Source organism: Poecilia latipinna, unplaced genomic scaffold, assembly GCF_001443285.1.
Source record: "Poecilia latipinna isolate Pla-1442-1.1 unplaced genomic scaffold, P_latipinna-1.0 Scaffold852, whole genome shotgun sequence".
NCBI classification, from domain to species: domain Eukaryota; kingdom Metazoa; phylum Chordata; class Actinopteri; order Cyprinodontiformes; family Poeciliidae; genus Poecilia; species Poecilia latipinna.
Genome location: NW_015113468.1, coordinates 143903 through 165796, shown reverse-complemented (window position 1 = coordinate 165796; position 21894 = coordinate 143903). Strand labels below are relative to the sequence as shown.

At 38.4% G+C, this 21894-nt stretch overlaps 1 protein-coding gene across 2 annotated transcripts in view; it reads left to right on the top strand.

The window, feature by feature from the left end:
- The first annotated feature begins 326 nt into the window (after positions 1–326).
- The window catches only part of map4k1 (mitogen-activated protein kinase kinase kinase kinase 1), a 47356-nt gene continuing 25788 nt past the window's right edge, over positions 327–21894 (top strand). Inside the window, exon 1 of one of the 2 annotated variants that reach the window (XM_015047982.1) lies at positions 327–613. In XM_015047982.1, the coding sequence (XP_014903468.1) occupies positions 488–613 (126 nt within the window). In that variant the 5' untranslated portion in view covers positions 327–487. Of the gene's footprint in view, positions 614–5773; positions 6034–21894 lie in introns of those variants that run through there. The other variant, XM_015047983.1, reaches the window with a different exon arrangement.

Here is a 21894-nt window from a genome sequence, read left to right as displayed (position 1 = left end):
TGCACACACACACACAGTTCAGTGGGTGTAAAGCTCAGACTGAAACTTGCACTGAAAAAACCCCAAACTGCAGTTAATCATTTTCACGCCACACGTGCAAAAACCCAGACGTGTTCATGGCGTGTTCTCATGTGTTTCTCTAAACTCTGATGATTTAGCTGCAAGCTAATCCAGAGTGAGCTCTGCTAACGTTTTGCTCTGACAGCCAGTATGTATCACACACACGCTGAACAGGAAGCAACATGGGATTATGCAAATGAGCAGCAGAAATGCTTTAGAGAACAGAGGAAGGTGTGATAGGCGGAGGGAGGGAGTCACAGAGGATCTGCTGCTGCTGCTGCTGCAGGCTGAGAAACAAACAGGAAGGTGTGTGTACGCAGCGGCGGTTGAGCCCAAAACGAGTCAGACTCAGCAGCTTACCTCCTCTGATGTGGATGACGGCGAGTGTGTGAGAGGCAGCTCTGACATGCCTTAAGGGGGATTATTAATGTCTCAGCACATCAGAATGGATTTCCATCAGAGGGCCGCTCTGGATATCTCCACCAAGAACCCTCAGGACGACTTCGAGATTCTGCTGCGAGTCGGAGGGGGAACCTACGGAGAAGTCTACAAGGTCAGAGTCCTGGGCTGCTGCTTGACAACATGGCTGCCAAAAATCAGAAAAAAATCCACCTAAACGCTTCGTGAGACATTTTCACCAAGTTTTAAATCATAAATATTCAGTTTAACACTGCAAACACAGAATTTAAGCAAGTGTTCTTCTCTAGTTTCTAGTTCAAATATCTGAGTACACTTGACATAAGACAAAACTAAACTTTTTTAGCAAGATATAGGATCAAAATTCTGTAATACTGATAAAAAAGTTCTTGTTCCAATAATATTTTTCCCATGAGAGAAGACAATCTGCCAGTGGAACTAGAACCTTTTCAACAATTTTAAGGAATTATTGACTTAAAACAAACTCCTATAACATGTTGAAAAGTTAAATGTGAGTCAGATTTGTTTTAGTTCATGTGTGTGAAGACATTTGCACCAGAAGTGCTGGTTCAGATTCAGTTTTTGCGGTGTGGGTGAAGTTTGGCCATTCGGCGCTGGTTTGGGTCGCCTCCACTGAAGCGTTTCTCCGTTCATCCAGAACAGCAGCTTGCTGGGTTTTAGTTCTTATTTTTAATGTTGAGCTCCTCTGTGAGCTGCTCATGAATCGTTTGTAGCTGAACTGGTTCATCACTATCATAAGTTCAGCGCAGCTGCCAGAGGAAGTGGTTTGATGTGAAGTGAAAGTATTTATGAAGAAATATATATAAAAAAACACAATCCACTCAAAGCTGCGGTTCTTCATTGTGTATTGTAATAAGAATGGATAAATTTTTTCTCTTAGAATCACTTTTGAAACATTCAGTTTCATAAAATAAAGGTTTAAACTTTTGCTTAAAGCCTTTTCTTCTCAGATGAGATTTTAAATGATTCAGTTTTGTTAAAGTTTCTCCCAAGCACTTCCTATTATTAAAGTTGGATCTTTAACTGCAGCTGCGTATTTCTGTCCTCTCTTAAATTTATCCTTCCATCTGTCACTCTGTGGCTTGTTGGTTTAATTTGGCACTTACCAGAAATCCCTCCTACTGCTGAACGGTTTGTATCAAAACTAAGCGACTAAATCTACCAAATGAACATGATGCTGGTTTCTGTCCTGCAGATGTTCAGCTGATGCTCAAGTCTGTGGAGATGTTGGTCCAGTAAATTATGGAATAGATTATAAGCTGGATTTGTCCTGGAACATCTGCTGGTCATGTTGGGACAGTCTGGACCTTACACTGTAAAAACACAACATCTTACCAAGTAATTTTTGTTTAGTTTCTAGTGCAAATATTCTAGTATATTTGAATTAAGACAAAACTATCAGAAGTAAAAACATTCTCTTAATTAGAGAAATAATCTGCCAGTGAATCTAGTACTTTTTAAAAATCAATATCAAGGAGTTACTGAATTAAAGCAAGCTTCTATTTCTTGCTAAAAAATTACTTGTAAGTTAGTTTTGTCTTATTTCAAGATATTTGTACTGGAAATACTTGTTAAGCTGTTGTGTTTTTGCAGTGCGGTTGGTTTTGATGTCGTCGTCTTCTTGCCTTCTTGGGGTGATGAACGTAGCGGTCCAGGCTGCGGACTGGGCAGAAGTTGCTCCTTCATCCTGGAGGTTTTTAAACATCCAGGTCGGAGCGTTAGAGCGAAGCGAGAACAACCAAATCACCTCGGAGGCTTCGTTAGGCGCTCTGCAGAGCGTGGCCAGCTTGGAAGTGGCACAAGCAGCTTGAAGAGGCGGCCATGTTTGTAAGCTTTCCCCTGAAAAAGCTCAACACGTTCCGCGTCTGTATTTTTGATTTTATTTTTAACCACGGAGTTAACATGACAATGTTTGAAGGAGTAGAAACATTTCTTTAAGCGGTCTCAGTCGGTAAAAAGATTCTTATCTTGTCGGCCTACAACTAACTATTATTTTAGTAATTAATATTCTGACGATTTATTTGCAGTTGAAAAATGCAAATAAATCAATAATTAAAGAAAATAAACATTTTATTGGCTAAAGTGCAACAACAGCATTTCTTTGCTGTCTGCAGCTAAGAAATTCTTCTAACATCAACATGTGAAAAGCTGAACTTTCTGCTGGACTGACTGCAGGGCTGATCTGGTGGTTATGTTTCTGATTCACAACATAGAAAAAGCTTCTGATAGGAGATTTTTAAAAATTAAATTTAAAGCTAAAACTCTGTCACCCGAGGAAACAGCGGTTTTTTTTGTTGTTTTTTTTTTCTTATTTTAAATGCACAATATTTTTTTTGTAAAGTTTTGGCTTAATTTCTGCTCTGAGTGTGTTGTTCCTTCAGCTGATGGCCCATTTCTGAGTCTGTGATCTCCAGTTAACGATTAATTGGTTGCTTATTTAGATGGCAATTATTTCAATAATCATTTAATCACGATTAATTGGATTAATTGTTTCAACCCTACTTTGTTGGCTCCCAAAATCCTGTTGCAGAGAAGCTGAGAAGTGAAGTAAATGCAGATATTTGTTGTTAAGTTTGCATAATTAACTTTTGTCGTCTTTTATTTCCATTGTTTAATTCCCTGGTTTCTGCTGCAGGTCCAGTATTTTGGTGCCTGGAAAGAGGCTCATTTTCCAGACACCAAAATACATGAACTTATAAAAATAGTTCTCGTGTGACGTCGCATTTCCGTGAACTTCGTGACCGACAGCCATTTTGGTAGGCAGTTGCTATGACAACAGTGGACTAACCACCTCGTTCCCATCTAACTTATAAACAACAGAAGTGCATTACGACTATTACTTGATAACAGTTTCTGAGTTCTCCACTCACCTCTGATAAATATCAGTGATATTTACTGTATTGCTGCTGAACTACCAAAATTATCTTAGCTAATTTAGCTCTTAGCTTCTAGCTAAGATGGACACTTGTTACTCACTCAAAAAGTGTGAATAACAAGTTGGTCCTTTCCAAATCCATTTAAACGCTGATTGTATGCATGTTTAGATTTCAGGTGAGGCTCTTCCTGTTCACTGGTATCTAACTGTGTCACAGTGTGAGATCGGAGGCAGCGAGTCCACATCGTCTGACTTATTTTCCTTCTTCGTCTCATCCCGACAGCAGCCATTTTGTTCATGTATCTGTCTCTTGCGCATCGGTTAAGATTGTTCACATATTTTCCTTTTGTTGCTCTGGAAGCCGTGGTTCTGCCATACTTTGCCTACTAAGATGGCACAGATCTCTTACGGTTCAGACTCATGGGAACTATGAACTTTGGGCTGTTTTTAGAAGCAGTTGAGACACAAATGGAAGTACAAAAATGTGCAAAATATGAATTTTGCATAATTAGTTCCCTTTAACACATTCTCTGGTATCACAGCAGCACATCTGCATCACAATCGCCTGAAAACTGTTTCCCTGTTTTCAACCGTCTGTTTCACACATGTTGATGTTTTTATTCTCTTCTGCTCTGTAGTGGAAAAGCAGAAAAAGAACCATTTTAAATATAGTTTAAATATTCAGCTTGTGTGTGAACCCTGATACTAACCTGACAGTTGAAGGGTTGGAATAGCTCAGATTTAATTTAGCTTGCCAGCGATCAGCAGCAGCTCAGGTTTCATAGCTTCATTTGTTGCAGCGTTGTCGACTAAGGTTCTGGCAGCAGATCCTGGTTTCTGGACTCTGGTGGGTAGGAGTGGGCATGAGATTGTGTTGATGTGATAACCTTTAGTCAAAGCTCCTCAGTTTCACTTCATTTCCACAAAAACGTTGAAGCTAAAACGTTCACCATGATCGAATTACTCTTACTGACAGCAGGCGTCCCTGTACAGAAAGTCTCTGGTTCTTCACAGCCGTGTGCAGTTCGATGAAACTCGGTCAAACATTGGTGGGATTGATACAGCTGGTTGGATTTTGTTCCTCAGATTTGGCTCTAATCTTCAGGATTTTCTCCTGAAGACTGATTTGCACTGCAAAACCACAAATGTTACCAATACTTTGGTCTAGTTTTCAGTAATACATCGTAAGAAACTGGAAATAAAACAACTATCTTATGAGTAACTTTTCAGCAATATGTTGCTTGTTTTAAGTCAATAATTCCTAATTCCAACAGCTGAAAAGTTACTTTTAAGTTAGATTAGTCTTAATTCAAGTGTTTTAAGAACCTAGGTAAGATGGTTGGTAATATTTTGTGTTTTTGCAGTTTGGACAGTAGAAACAGGAATTTGGAGCTAACCTTGAAGTCAGTTTTTCTGAAACTTCCTCCTCTCACGTCAGTGTGATGAAGGAAACCCTTCAGTAAAGCTGATGCTTCATCCTCCTGTCAGATGCATTTACACTTCAGTCTGCTGCTGTTTTTAGGTCTAAATCTGCTTTCAGAGTGTTGGTGTCCAAATGTACCATCTGTGTTAATGAAGTCATGCAGTAGATCAACATCCAAAGAGCTGCAGACAAAATCAGCTACTGATGCAGCCGTTAGCTGCTGCTGTGATCTGCAAATATGTCTAAAGTTTGTTTCTGATAATTCAGTGCTATATTTTGGTCCCAGAAAACCAACAAATCTAAACTTTACCAACATTAATATGTCAGAATTTTCCATTCTGGTTTTTTCAAAACTGGAAAGTAATTTAAAAATCACATTTTTTTCTATCTTTGTTGCCTCAAAGCAACCATGACTTTCGGTTAGGAATGCAACATGGCGCAGGGCCGTAAATCTCCGTTTCCCCACGTAAACACGCAAACAAAATACAAAGTTTTCTGAAATCTGCACTTTGGTCGGAGTTTTGTTGATATTAGTTTTAGTGTGGATGAAGAGACACATAAAAATGTTTTTCTCAAATATCCGACTAGTGTGAACTTTGCCTAAATGTCTCATTAAGTAATGTACAGTAATATATCCTTTAAATAAGTGAATAAGGAATAATCATATGTATTTTTAGGTTACAGGCCGAACAGTTTGGTAATCCCTGATAATTTGTGTGGAACAGCTGATTGTTTTAATCTATCTTTGTGTTGCCCAAAGATATGCCTGTACAGAAAGGCAACTACAGCCTGTTTCTAAATATGACAGGAGAAAAAGTTCAAGCTGTGTTATATTAGTTTTCTTTTTAGCTTTCAGTACGTTTGATTATAAACACCTTAAATATTTCTGTGTAAGTTCTGTTGAGTGATTGTGGCCTCCAGGGTTTTAGTCTCATCTGTTAGTTAAATGTCAGGCGGTTTTTCTCCATGTTCTGCAAATAAAATGACTTTAACAAAGCAGATGCAAAGCTGCTTCTCTGTAGAGGGAACTGACTTCCTCTCAAACAGATTAGGTGACCTTGTTCTGTTCTGTAAAGTGAGATTTGCCTTTTTGGCCATCCTTCACTTTGACACAAAGAAGAAAAGAAAAACTCATCCATGCGACGGAGCACACTGGGACTGCACGTGTTTTCTACCGTTTCACACTGTGTAGCTTAGCTCACACTGGAAATGCAACACTTCTGCATCATCCGAACTGGTGAGAAACTACATGAGTGTTTGCTTATTCATATGCATGTTAACCAGCTATGGCTGCAAATGATGACAAATTTATCTTGTATGACAATACAAGAACTATCTTCAGTATAACTTTAATAAGAGGTAAATTACAATTCAGTTTGAAACTTTGGCTAATAGATTCATGTCCTGCGTATTACTCAATACTAGCAGTGGGACTTGATTATAACTTTAAATCAAGTTAGTTTCAGGGTTTCTAATTAATTAATCGCAATTAATTACAAATAGTTCTGATCTTTACATCCAAAAATATCTGATTTGTGCCACTTCCATATGGAAAACTAATATAAAGCATAACCAATAGTTTTTTAAAGCGTCTGCAGTCAAACGGTCATGTCGCATTTTACCCGACATGATGCTGCATCAGGAGACGCCAGACGGTAGATCTGGACGTAAACAGTTCCAGAAATGTATAATTATGATATTACTAATGGTAGAACTCAGTTAAATATTTTAATCAGATTAATTTCAGGCTCTGTAATTAATAATATACAATTTAATCAGAAACAGTATTTACAAAATAAGCAATATTTTCAATAAAAAACCTTTTTGTTGCTAAATTATTGAATAAATAGACTTATGAGCTCAATAATAAAGATTTTATTGTTTTTAATCTTCGGGTTATTGGTGAAAAGTTCAGCTTTAGTGTCAGAAACTGACCATTCATGGAGCTTCTTTAGAAAAGTGGGCTGTGGGTGTTAGCATTAGCAACATGAGATGCTATTTTAGACTTGAATAGCTCTGCTGATAGGCTAACTCCCGTTAGCACAACTTGAACACAACAGTCTTTTCCAGGGTCCAATCAGATTGTTTTGAAGCAAAAGCAGAGGCTTTGTCGCTCATCACCGTTAGCGTCAGATTTATGGGCGTACCGGAAACGGACACATACGAAAGTTCCCCCTGGAACCTTTGTTTTTAAAAATAACACGCAAAAAAACGCACTAAAATGTTTAACTAATTTAAATGTAATTAATTAATTGAAATGACCATGTTAGCAAGTACTGGCCCTACAAAATACTTACTTCTTACTTTTTTTCTTTCTCATATGTTGCATACAAATGAACATGTAAAAATATTGTGCATGTGATTAACTTGGTATTGAAGTTTATAAAAGCATCAGAAATGTAAGAAGTGTTGTTAGAGCAGCTTGGTGCTCAGTGCCAGTTAGACGGATCCTTCTGCCTCCATTTTGATGTTTTCAGTTCAGGTTTTATGTCAGAGCGTCTCGTCATTTAAAGTCAGATTCAGCTGGATGCGCTTCAACTCCCTGCTGTCAGATTCAGTTTGTAATGTCGTTTTAAGAGGTTATCCATCTTTGCGCTCGTTTGTTTCTATAGTGACAGAAGGAGTGATGTCAAAGAAAGTTATCACTCCCTCAGTGCTTTCCTACGGTTTGATCTGAACCTGAACCAGGCAACCAACTAGTCAGATTCCACCGTTGGCGTCACAGCTGTCACATCGTCTGACCCCCGCCTACACACACACCGCTGCAGCAATGACGCAATAATGATGTCTTAATCTCAGTTTGGAGACGGTTCACTCACTGTGGGGTGATTGGAAATTACATCACAGTGGGATTAACCTGACCACTTGGGTTCTCTTCGTTTGTTTTCACACCTGATGATCCGGTAGACTCAGTTCTACCTGGGTTCAAGTAGAATCTCTTTCACACTGATGCTGAGTCAAACCAACCAAACCCTTTGAGCTACCTGTTCCCCTCCTGGCCTGTGGGGGCGCTGCATGAAGAACCACTGAAGGGAATGACACAGAAACCTCCGAAGACACTGAGAGCAACTTTATTCCTCATGAAATCTAAACAAAAATGGAGTAGCGTCAGATTTTAGCAGTTGGAGGATTCCTCTTTTGTCTTTGGTAAAAAAAAACACGACTAATTTCTCCAGCTAGCGTTAGACTAGCTCATCTGTTCTGGTTGCATGTACCCAGAATGCCGTGGGCTGCAGTCCACTTCCTGTTTTTGGAGTGGTCTTGGCGTTCTCGTACGACTTGGTGGTTTGCTTTTTTTGGTCAATTACTCATTCACTCCTCCACAAACAAGCCGGGCTTTGACTAGACACATGGACTGGAGTTGGATTCAAGCAGACTGAACTGGTGTGAATGGATTCTGAGATCATGGTCTATACCTGCTTATCCTTGCTGGTGCCTATATGTCAATGGGCTGGGATTCAAACACTGAGAGCATTAAAGTTTAACTACCAGAAGGTCAGTCGATTCTTTATTATGAAAGAATAAAAAACGGTGACATTACAGTGAAGTAAAGCACCAGGTTGTGACGCAGCAGGTGAATCCACACCATTGATCTCTGTGTACACACACTGTTCTGGAGAAGACGGCTTCAAAAGTGACACGAAGATCCACTAAATCTCTTTTATTTTCTCACTTTTAGGTTCAGGTAAAGTGAATCGCTGCCATGAATGACAAAATAACAAACTCTGCTACAACAGCTTATGGAAACCCAGCCAATTTCATAAAGTTGAAACCATTAAGGCTGCAGGCTGGCTGCCAAAGCCTATTAACCTACTAATTACCCAGCTCACCTGTTATACTCGGTTTTAATCTAGAACAGGAAAAAGTAAAATAAATAAAATACAAAATGTTGACTGTTTAAAAAAAAGTTATGAAAACTTGTTTTAGTTTTTCAGTAAAAAAATACCAGACCTGGTAATAAGTGGGGTTTTCTGCTGACTGACTGGAGGAACTGGAGTTTATGGTATGCACCCAGTCAACATTTCTCTGTGCTGGAAAACGCTCTGACCACATAAAGCTTCCTCTACGTGTCTGTCTCTCTGCACTGTATAAACCTGCTAAACTAGTTGTACAGCGTCACAGTTCATGTGCAGTTTCTGTAATCTGATCCCACACTGGGGGATGAATCGAGTCCAGATTAATTCATACTTTATAGATTTATGTTTTATGTTATGTTAATTCACCAAGGATATCTATCACACTGCAAAAACACAAAATATTACCAAGTGTTTTTTATCTAGTCTTCAACTGGAAATAACTTAGCTTGAATTAAGACAAAACTAATTCAAGCTAATGTTGGGGGAAAAAAGAGGCAGATTATTTCACTTGAAAAATGGGAGAAATATCTGGTTACCAGTATAATAATCTGCCAATGGAACTTTTTCATCAATACTAAGGATTTATTTACTTAGCACAAGCTCCTATGTGTTAAATATCTTCAATGCTAGTGAAAAAATCTGATGAGAACTAGGATATGGTTGCTAGGAGACGGCCTGGACTGGACAGCGGTTGCTAGGTAACGGTGTAGTGGCCATTGAACGTGAAATAAGTGTAATAATCGGCCAGTGAAACTAGTACTTTTTTGTCAATATTAAGGAATTATTTACTTTTGCTGTGAAGTTACTGTAAGTTAGTTTTATCTTGTTTAAGATGTGTTACGATATTTCTACTAGAAACCAGACCGAAAATACTTTAGATTTTGAGTTTTTGCAGTGCCCCTTTTATAGCAGCAGGTCATCTATTTTTACGTTTTATTGCAGTCATCTCCTCGAGACAGCTCAGGTATGCAAGGTGTGGAGATGTATGAGCAGTCAGTATCTTTGAAACAGGATCAGGAGTCTACTGAGCTAATTTTAGCTTTGCTTCAATAGTAGGAGATGCTTGGCTACCTTACTTGTTCAGATTAGATTTCCAGATTAGCGATGCAGCCAATGAAAGCACCAACCAGGTTGTGACCTGCCCTGTCTCTTTGTGTTTTCTCTCTTTATCTCTGTTACATTGTTATGTCTTCAGGACAGAAAATCTTTAGGAATTATCTCTGGAGAATAAAACAGAGAGTTCCTGTAGTTCTTGTTGAGAGGTGAAAATTAGAGTCTAATGTTGATTTAACCTGTTGGTCTCACCCTGACATTCACAATGTCAGGGTGTCAAACTCCAGTCCTCAAGGGCCGCTGTCCTGCAGTGTTTAGATGTGCCACAGGGAAAAAACAGTGGAATGAAATGGCTTAATTACCTCCTCCCTGTGTAGATCGGTGCTCCTGAGCCTTCCTAATGACCTAATTATTCTTTTCAGGTGTGGTGCAGCAGAGGCACATCTAAAAGTTGCAGGACAGCGGCCCTTGAGGACTGGAGTTTGACACCCCTGTCACTAGAGGACCCAAATTTGGGTCCTCTCGTGACAGACAGGTTAAAGCAGAGATAAAATGTGAAATTGACTTTTTTGAGCTTTATATCATGAACTTTACACCTCCTGTTATTCATTTCTTCAGAAACATACCTGGAGTGTTGCTTTAACTTTCTCCTGCATGTTTGAGAAATCCTCTGGGAAACGCCTGCTCATACAAAGCTCCGCCCATTTACACAAAGCTCCGCCCATTTACACAAAGCTCCACCAATTTACCCAAAGCTCCGCCTTAAAGCTTTAGTTCTCAGGCAAGCTCCTGCCCCACTGAGCTCCTCCAGACTAGCAGCAGCAATTAGCAAACACCTGGTGGAAGTGTGTCTGCTAGGCTCCTAAGAACGGTTTTAAACGGCATCATTGAGAAGCATTGTTGCGACGACGTGCTGAAGGGAAAGTGTCGGAAAGGTTAGGAGGTTCTTAAAGAGACAGAGGCCCAAATTGAGACTTATAATTTCCCCACCCGTTGAACTGAATTGTTGCTTTTTTTTGTAGATTAAACAGGATTTTAAAATGTCAGGATTGTTGACAGTTGCACTTTCTCAGCCATTTTTATGTTAAAATGAGCTACAACACAATATACCACTGGTTTATTGAAGTTATTAAGATTATTAAACTTCCAGAAAAATGTTGAAATCAAGGCTAAAAACCCACCTGTTAAGATTTGCTTTTGATTTACTGGAAGATTGATCAACATATTTGCCTGATAATTGGACAAAATGTAACATTTTTTGCTTGTTTTATAGTTGGTTACTGTTTTATGCTTTCATGGCGTAAAGCACTTTAAAATTAATGTGCTATACAATTAAACTTGATGTAAGTTGAATAATTTATTGATTTACCAAGCTGAAAACCATTTTGGTACCAATTTAGTGCAATCTTCAGTATCAGGATTAGACAAATTTGATCCATCAATAAAAATCTGTTTATGTTGAACCTGCATGGTACCATTTGTGTATTTCAGGGTTGTTGTTCCTAAATCTTGGGAATATTGCCATTATCTGTAAGCTGAATTGAACTAAGGCTGTAATTAACAATTATTTTAGAAATCAGTTAATCTACGAATTATTCTGATGATCAATCGATTGTTTTTAAAATACCACATTCTACAGATTTTTCATTTATCCACTTAAGCCTTTTTATACGATAATATAAATATATTAAAAGATGCAAAATAAACAAATACTTTTTTTAAAAAATAAGAAAATAAACATTTCATTACCTAAAATGCAATAACAGGTGAAGCTACTTGAGGAGTTATGGCTAAACCCTATGTTTTTATCTTAAATGAAAAATCTGTATGTTTTTTGTGCAGTTTTGGCTTAATTGCTGCTCGGAATACGTTGTTTTATCATCAAATTGCTTTTTTTATAGGCCTTATATTTCAGTTAACTATTAGTAGATTACTAAATTAGTAGTAATCTAATGAACTGATTTGAACTGAACGACCTCATCGAGGTCTACAGCTGTAATATCATCGCTGCAGGATGCTTTCTGAACAGTAGGGGTCAGTGTGGAGGAAGCAATGCTACTAAACAGCAACAGAAGAAGAGCTGTGCTGGGCATTTATCACATCGTTTATCATTTACTGTGACAAACTTCTTATCATGTTAAGAACTTTAATATATTTTGTCTTGATAAATTACAAATAATGATGAAGTTATTTTTACTATTTTTAATTTTTTTTAACTATTTTTTCCACTTTGTTCCACTGATATTTATCCATCAATAAATATCAGTAGATTGGAAAATATGATGAATGCAGTTCATTTAGTGATATAAATAACTTCCTTAAGTAAGTTGTGTCCTGAAGAAGCTGATTTCAAAAAGGAATGTTCTTCAAGAATACTGTTTGTAGCAACATAATGCTGTGCCTAAAAACCAGGAATAAACCGTTTGTCATCATTTTTACCTCAATAGCACCACAAATTATTGCGATAAAGTTCTAAGTGAACCAGTATTGCTTTAAAGTAAGTAAACCTGGCTGCTTTGAAGGAGAGACGAAGTGATTTTCGCCGTATGAAACATCGGTCCGTTGAATCACGGCCCAACCTGCCGCCTTTTGGGAACTGACTCAGATTTGACAGAGTGCAGCTTCACATCTTGCCATGTCAGGATCTTCCTCTTACAGAAACGACCTGACTCTCCTTATCTGATGTGGCTTGTTCTACTAAGCTGCTCTACAAGAAACTGCAGGCTGTAGTTTCAGACGCAGAGCCGCGCGGCGGCTGCAGCCTGCAGCCTGCACCTGGTGTATGCACGACCTCAGAAGCAAAATGAAGAAGTGAGACACAGGAGCAGAAAGCAACACAAGAAGATCTGCCTGAGAGACACAATAACCGTGTCAGGTTTCTGCTGAAACAGTGCGGTCTAGTGCATGTGTGTTCATGTGTGTTCATGTGTGTGTGTGTGTGTGTGTGTGTGTGTGTGTGCGTGTGTGTGTGTGTTCACAATAATACTTTCTTGAATTTTTTTGGTTTGGATTTATCTTTAACCCAAAAAGAGGAAGAGAGACAACTTTTGATGCTGAGAACTTCAAACAAATTGCAGACAAATGCTCCCAATAACCATAACTGGCATCTGTGTTGGGTGTGTGTGTGTGTGTGTGTGTGTGTGTGTGCGTGCGCGTGTGTTCCTTCCCCTCCTTCTTTTTTTATGAATCGCCATGAGAAGAATACCATACAGTAAAATATCAGGTTTTTAAAGGGCACTCATGGTGCAAAATTCACATTTTGTGTGTTTTTGTACATCATTTGTGTTTCAGCTGCTTGTAAGAAAACACCCGGCTGGTTTTTGGCAATAATTTAATGTTTTTTGTGTCTGGAAAATGAGTCGCATCATTTATCACATATAAAAGTTTACCGGAATGTAACGTTACAACTCAGCAGTTGTACCCGTTACCTAGCAATCCCAGCAGAACCCAGCCCGTTACCCAGCAACCACATCTGGGTTCCAGCGCGTTTGGTCAGCTGGTTTTACCACTGTGTGCGCTGTACAATGGCTGCTGAAAAAGATGAGCATTTATTTGTTGACTTGCCATCCAGAAACCACATGCTGCATTTGTGTTAGTTGTGCAGGAGGCTCCACTTCTGCTTTTCAAAGATGTACGGTTGTATAATTGCGCATCTGTTTACAGCCATTGTCATGTGTTGGAGGGGCGTGGCCATCAGCGGCTTATTTGGATTTAAAGCGACAGAGGCCCTAAAACAACTCAAAATAGCAGGCTGAAATCTCTTTATTGAAGGATGATTTTGTGCAAAAAATATAATGAAGATGTTTTGTATAGGACATAGGCCTATCATAGCCTGTTCAAAGAAGCATAGTTAAAGTTAGAAACAGAGATTTTTAGTTCCATTTAACTGGCTTCCAGTCTTTTCAAACAAGAGGTCACTTGGCCATTTATTCAAACATTTAGCAGCAAAAATGAAAATGTTGCTCATTTTGTCGATTTATATAGTTTTCATTTAAAATGTGATTAATGACTCTGGAATTAACTCAACAGAAATAACTGATCGTTAGGACAGGAAAGCTTAAAAAACATATAGATTTGTATTCTGGATTGTATTAATGGTGTTGGAGTGCAGGTGGTGAAAAAGGTGCAAAGGTTGGTTTGAAAAAACCTCAGCAGAGGAAGCGCTTCCTCAAGAGGCTGAGGCGAGCGAGAATCCCCCTCTGCATCCTGATGCATCACATCTTGATACAGTAACTGCAGCATGACTGACAGGAAGACGACACTCTGTGGTGAGACCTGGTGAGAAAGTTGTTGGGGTCTTACTCCACTTTTCAGACTGTGTTTTCAAAGACAGATGCTTGATGAAAGAGGCACCGTGAGGTTTCCCCTGGACTGTTTAATCTCCTGCCTTCTGCTAGAAAACGGCGCTGATTTGACTGAAGAACCTCCAGAGAGTAGCACTGCCTGGAGGTTTATATATATATATATATATATATATATATATATATATATATCATCAGCCATATATATTCTGGCTGAAGATGCTGTGGGAATGTAATTTGCTCTTTCCTGTGCCAACATGTGTTGAAACTCCAACAGGAAGATCACTTTTCCAAATCAACATAGAAACCCAAATTAGTTCAAACAGCCTAATTCATGGAGACATGTTCTGTGTTCTGGAGCATTTGGGCAAAATGACAGTAGCTGCATTTGGAGGAAGTAGAAGGGGGTGAATTTGTAAGCCTAACTGAAGTACGGGGGAGGTAGCATCATGATGTGGGGGTGTAACTTGAGTAAGTCACAAAATAAATTGCATCATGTGGAAAGAACGTCGAGTACTGAATCAACTTCTAACGACGCCAGACAGAAAGTTCAAGATTGCACATAAATTGCTTCAGATGGACTGAGATCTCAAAGAGATGCAAAATGGATCAAAGTCATGCAGATCTGAAAAGACGCTTCAGATCTGACCCAGTTTCACTGGTTCTGTCCGGAGGAATGGACCAGAACTTCAGCAAACTGTTGAGAAGCTCCATGAATGACTCTTCAGAGGCTAAAGAAAAATTTTTAAAAGTACATTACTATGGCATTTAGCAAATAGAAAAACATTTGCTTGCTTCATTCAAACATTTTGCATAAAAATAAGTAGTTTTTACCATTTCAATTAAAAATGAACCTGAGTCATTTCACTTTGATAATGTTGGCTCCTTTGGTAAAAAGATTTGTCTCTACTGAGGAATAATAATCCTGCATCGCAGGGATGAGACTCGTAGTCTGGATTAGGACTGTAACGGTCAAGCAGATTAATCAATTAATTCAGTAATTGATTAATCATTAACAGAAACATGCAGGTCATTTACTGAAAGGGCAACATACTACAAAAACTACAAAATTTATGTTTTTTTTCACATTTAAGGTAAGAAATAAACCTTTTCAAATGTAAGTCTGTTCTTCCAAAACGGCTTTGTTTCCAAGAAATGATCAATCATTCATTAAATGAATGCTGCTGCTGCATTTCAGGGAACAAAATGTCTGTTTTCCTATTTAAAAAGGGAATTGAGTTGAAGTTATTTTCATCTTTTTACTGTATTTCTAATATTTTATAGAAAGCTGATTACAAAAATTTTGCAGAATGTGGAAATTTCTTAACCGATTGTCAAAATAATTGATTACAAACAAAATTGTAAGTTGCAGTTCTACAATGAGACAAAATCAGTTTCACCAACTGAGACCACTTACAGACATTTATTTACTCGTTGCAAACTGAAGTTGTCACTTCAATTTTAGCAACTTCCTGGTTAAATATGAAATGATAATGAAAGAAAATGGTTGTGTTTTAAGCTTTTTCAGAAGACAGTTTGCAAATATGGCCGCCCTTAGAAAACATAAAAAACAATAGACACAATAGATACTTCTGATAGAATATGCAATAATTTCACTGACCTGAGCAGAGAAAAGTCTTTAGCTGCTCAGCTTCTCATTGCTAGCTAAGCTAGGTTGGTGGAATCAACTGACTCGCTCTCTCACTGGTTGCCTAGCAACCAGCAGCTTGCGCAGCAGCAGTTCAAAGTTTTCCTGCTGTGCCTCATAACTGCTTAAAAATAAAAAACAATGGCATGGAGCGAAAACTGGATGAAACAGGAAAAGTCACCTTGGCAGTATTTCATATATTTTAAACAAAAAATGTATCAATAATTATCGATATCGACTGATATGAAACGTTTATATCGTGATATGTTTTTCAGCCACATTGCCCAGCAGAGATTCCTCTTGTGTGGCGATAGTTTTTATTTCTGTCGTTGAACTTGGGTGGGAGAAGAGGCGCGTTATCATCCCACTGCTGAGCGAAACGATCAGGCTTGATCAGTTTGAGGGTTCATTGATATTTAAAATAAAGGTAAGTCTGGAAGATAAGAGATAAATGTGGTTGAGAGTTGGGTGTGTGGTTTTATAAACAGTCATAGCAGCAGAAAAGGAAAGCGGAGGAAAGCAAACATTTCACTTCTGTGCTTTTAGGTTTTACGCTGTTCTAAAAAATGAAGGGAAATGGAGTAAAAACTAAGTTCACCCCTGCCTTTCCGATAGAAAGTATCGGCTAAATGCTGTTCATTAAATGCACTTTCACTGTAACCAATGCCAAGGTGGAAAAACATCAACAAAGACTTTAGAAAAGTAGAAAGTAGACCAAACATGGCTGGAGTGAATTCACACCAAAACAAAGTTTCTAAATGCTGTAAAACTGCATTCATCCTTCCACTGCTAAAAGGAGAAATGAATAATCACAGGCTCAAATCTAAATTATATATCCTGGAGAAATCGTTTTTTAGATTAAATTACATTTTAAAGCCTCTTCAGTCAGGTTTTAGGAAGCAGCACAGACTGCTACTGCTGCTCTGACGGTTTCTAACAATGTGCTTCAAAGCTTTGGATTCAAAAAGATTTGTTCTTTCTTTGTTTATTGACTTATCTAGAGCATGTGGTCTCTGTTTTTTATTAAGGATCAAACAAGCTGCCTGTTGGTGTAAGTTCCACCTGTCTTTGGGTCACAAAAGGTGTACCTCAAGGCTCAGTCTTGGAGTCGCTTTTGTTCTAATCACTTCTGATCTGTGTGCAAACATGTCGAATGCCTTCTGACATTTTAATGCAGATGATTGTGTAGATTGGTCTCTGGTCCGCTTGGCGTTCAGATCTACATTCGAACCAAACCAGAGTTCACTTCAACCGAACCGAGACCGAGGTTTGGACCAGAGTTCGATTAGCATTCACACCTCACCAAACGGACCGGACTTTCTACGGAAACGGACTGGAGTTTGTGTTCTTGTGAACGCACTCTTAGTTTGATCACACATAAATATTTCACATATAAATGACGGCATAGACTTAGTGTTTTTTATTTTTTTTACACCTGTGACGTAATTTGAATACATTTAGAACCTGGTACCCCGTTACATGATGTGTAGTTTCATGTTGTGTTGGTGACACTCACACACTCATACCCACCACCGTGTTATGTTGAATTTCCTGTGGACTTCATGTGATGGTTGTGTTTGCAGCACTTTGTCCCCTGTGACCTTTCTGCCGCAGAGGGTCAAATCTTTGTGATTAGTAGTGAAAGGAAGCGGCCGGGACTCGCTTCCTCATTCTCCGTCTGCGTTTCTGTTCCATCGTACAAACCGGCGTCGTTCCGCGAGCTTTAGTGAAAAACCAGAGCATGTCGGTGTTTCATCATCACACCGGTCAGTGGAAGGAGCCCGGCTCCCCGCAGAGTAAACAGGCTGCGGGGTGGAAACGTTTGGTGGAAATGTCAGCTGTGACATTTACCTGCTGTGTTTGTTTGCTGCTCGTCTTTCCCCTCCTTGACCTCTTTGGTCTCCCTGCCACTGACTCTTCTTCATTTCAACACTTTTTCCGTTGTAGCTGCTGGTGTCACCTCAGCAGTTCTGCCTCAGTGAACGGGTTCCAGGCCGGTCACAAGGACCAATAAGTCAATCAATCGCATGATAAATGGAAACGAGTTCAATCATTTCAATTTGCATGATTTGTCGTTTCTCACTTCCCACCGAAAACTGGATGATAAAAATCTTCAGTTTGGTGTTTTGGTCTCAACTAGCTTCTTTGTTTGTTCTCTTTTATTTGTTGTTTCTGTTGTTTTGTTTGTTTATTTTGTATATTTAAAATTATTCCAGTTCCAGTGTTAAATGTTGATTAGAAGTTAAAGTTTATTAATATTTGAGAATGTGTTCTTACATTAAATTACTTAAAAATGATATTATTGTTTATCACAATTACTTCTGGGACAATTGATCGTCAACCAGCTGGTTCTCTTTAAGGTGGGAGGTTTCCAAAATGTGGCCGGAGGGCCTTTTGTGGCCCCAGGAGTTGCTTTGTGTGGTCGCATAGTCACATTTTAGGAGTGGTTCCTCTGGAGGAGACTATCAATGACAAGTTTCTTAAATTGAAAATAGAAAATTTTAGGTGCAAACCAAGTGTTTTTATTTTATTATCTGTGTTGCTTTCAATTTAATGTCAGTGGTGCCACAAACCTTCAGCGACTTTTTACTCAAAACAGATTTAATCACATCCAATAATTTAAATCGGATAAATGCTGTTAAGGGCTTTCAGGTCAGTTGCTGGGAATAAAATAAAAATAATTTTATTGTACAACTTTAAGACTACCTTTTGGACCTTCGTAGTTAAAATGCTGAGGATGCAAAAATAAAATAATTTACTGTAAAATATGTTGGATTTTAATTGAATAAATAAGTTGTGATTTTGGCTCATGGAGCAGAAAGTTTACACATCACTTCTTTTCAGCTTCCCAGAAGTTACCTGGCTTCTTTGAACGCGTCGTGCGGCTCGCTTTTAATCAGAATTATTGTGCAAGAACGCTCAACAACAAAGCTCTGCACACATGTACATGCAATCTGCTCTGTAATGGTAAGTGACTAACCTTTCCCAGAAACACAGATCAGATCGATGCTCAGCTTCAGCGTAACTTCCAGCTTCTCCAAATTCACACACAAAAAAAGCATTTTCTGTCAAGTTCAGCCCAACTCTGATCATATGAGATATGATGGACTGAAGTGATTTTACATGAGAACTCCTGATCCAGATCATTTCTAACATCTTAGTTACATTCTGCCGATATTCACTGCAAAAACACAAAATCTTACCAACTATTTTTAGTCTAGTTTTTCACATAAATCCTCTTAAAATAATGCACTAGTTCCACTTTTAGATAATTTCACTTATTAAAAGACATTTGTCCCATGTTTAAGTGGAATAATCTGCCAAGGGAAGTAGAACTGTTTCATCAATAGTGTTAACTTAAAACAAGCTCCCATGTCTTACTTTAAGTTAGTTTTGTCCTATTTCAAGTGTACTACGGTATTTGCTCTCGAAACTAGATTGAGAGTACTTGATAAGATCTTTTATTTTTACACTGTTTCCAGATAGAGTGGCTCTTAGACCAAAGAGTTTGGAAATATGAGATTTTTTTTTAATTGTGAAGCTGTGTTTCATAATGAATCACTGTGTGTTTGATGTTTTTGTTGAGGCTCAGATATACGGCTAAGGCCAAAATTATTCATACCCAAGCAGTAAAATACACAATCAGATCTTATCTGCTGTTCGCATTTCTGGTGATTCTTGGGATTTAAAAATTATTTATCAGGTTAAAAAGCTTCAGCTATTTGATTGTTGTGAGGCTGAAGCAAATCTTCTCTTTGATGGTTTAGATAATTTATTTAGCGTTGTTATGGATGATGATGCTGTGAACAGGAAGGAGCTAAAGTACCAGTCAGTGTTGCAGCAAAACTCGGGAAGCCTCTGACTGAAAAATGTTGCAGTCATGACATGCCAACAGCTGGATAGCCAAACGGAGACGATTTTCCACAGAAACATGTCCTGGATGACAGGGATGATTCAATTCGATTCCAAATCAACTTTTGATTTAAAACTATTATCATTAATGATTTCCAGGAGTTTTTAGCCATTTGTCTTTGTAGTTATTTAATGAAGAATTGTAAAAAATGTGCAGAATTCCTCACCATGGTGGACAAAGGATCCCTAAACCAGATAGAGGAAGTGGACTAGTGGAAGTAAAATAACCACATTGCTCTCCCAGCGCATTTTTGATTAAAACCACAAACGCCTGACCAATCACACAACTCTTTGCACAGCTTCGCTGTAGCTACTCTGTAGCTTCGCCGTAGCTACGCTGTAGCTTCACTGTAGCTACGCTGTAGCTATGCTGTAGCTTCACTGTAGCTACGCTGTAGCTTCGCTGTAGCTATGCTATAGCTTCACTATAGCTACGCTGTAGCTTCACCGTAGCTATGCTGTAGCTTCGCCGTAACTTCGCCTTAGCTTTGCCGTAGCTTCGCTGTAGCTTCACCGTAGCTACGCCGTAGCTGTAGCTTCGCCGTAGCTTCGCTGTAGCTTCGCCGTAGCTTCGCCGTAGCTAAGCCGTAACTTCGCCTTAGCTTCGCTGTAGCTTCGCTGTACCTACGTCGTAGCTTCGCTGTAGCTTCACCGTAGCTACGCCGTAGCTGTAGCTACGCCGTAGCTGTAGCTTTGCCGTAGCTTTGCCGTAGCTATGCTGTAGCTTCATTCTGTTCATTTGATAAAAACCAAAATGAGTGCAAATGTTTTCCTTCAACCGGTTTAATCTCTCTGTCTTCATTTCTTTGTTTTGTTGCTTTCTGCACATGGCTACGTTGCTGTACCGCCTCCATGGCGACGCCAGGAGTTTCCTCATAGCTATAAAATGGGGGTCAACAGACTGAATTTGTTTAATTTTTTTTTAAATCGATCTTGAAACATTTTATATTGATTTTGAATCATAGTAAACCGGCCTGTCCATTTTGTTTACAGAGGCTTCATGATTAATTTAATTTATTGTTTCTGTTGTTTTGTTTATTTTGGATATATATCAATAAAATGTCTTCCAGTTCCAGTGTTAAATATTCATTAGAATTGAAGGTTTATTGATCTTTGATAAATTGTTCTTGCATTATTATCATTATACTACTTGGAAATGGTCTGAAAATTACAGTGTTATTGTTTATCATAATAACTTCTGGAACAATTTATCACCCAGCAAAATTTGCTATCATGACAGCAATAGTAGTAAATGAGAATTGTAATTTTTATATAAAACCATTTTTATCAGTTGTTGGAAAGCTCTGCTAAACCACATAATTTGCTTTTGCCGCTCATCTTTAAATCTCTGTCTGGTTTTCTGTTAGGCAGATGTTGGAGTAAAAAGATCCTGTTTCAGCTTCTTTTCAGCTCCTCTTATTCACTTTTTTACCTTAGAAATGTATTTAATTTATTTGTCACCAAATCTACCACAGTGTTGAGCTTAAATAATTAGGAAACTATTTTTATAATCCGTGCAGCTCTTTGTGATATACATTGCAATGGTAATAAATTTGTGATCCTCCAGTTTTTCATGTGTTTCATTTTTTAGTTTTATTTTATTCACCTGATAATTAGGAATCATTCATGTAATAAACACATGAATGATTACATGAATACAGTAAATCCTGAATTAAAACAAGCAGAAAAGTTTTGAACTCTGTTTCATTTTGTTGGTCTGCTGTTGTGGCATTTTATTTCTTTTGCTACATACAGAGGTAAAACCTTGTTTTATCCCAAATAGATTGTATATAATCTGTATGTTTCTCATCTCATTTCAGAAACATTTTGTGTCAGTTTAAGTTTGATGGGAAACAAATCAAACCCAAAGACCAACCAAAATGTTCCACCAAATGTTTTTGTGTAATTGATCAAATTTACATGTATAAGCCTCAGATATTAATCAAATTTAGTTGTATACCTCAGAAAGTTGTAGTTTGATCAGATTTCCATTTTGTAAACGAGATTAAGTCACGATGTAGACGCGTCTTTGTCAGTGAGGCAGCACTGAAGCTGAGCTAAGGTTAAATGATGTAAATGTTTCTGATGCAGTTTATTGTGAACCCCCCACTGCAACCAAACCACAACAACTTTCCATGTTAATGTCAGAGTAACGCTTAAAGCGGACAAACAACTAAACAACTGCAGCTTCCATTGCATCAAAACGCCGCCAATTTTCCGACTAATCAAGCTCATCATGCGGAGCTGGCCGCTGCTCCTGCCGAGTCCCTGAAATGTTCCACGTTCTCTTTTTAAATAACATCATAAAATGAATTTAACTCAGCCTG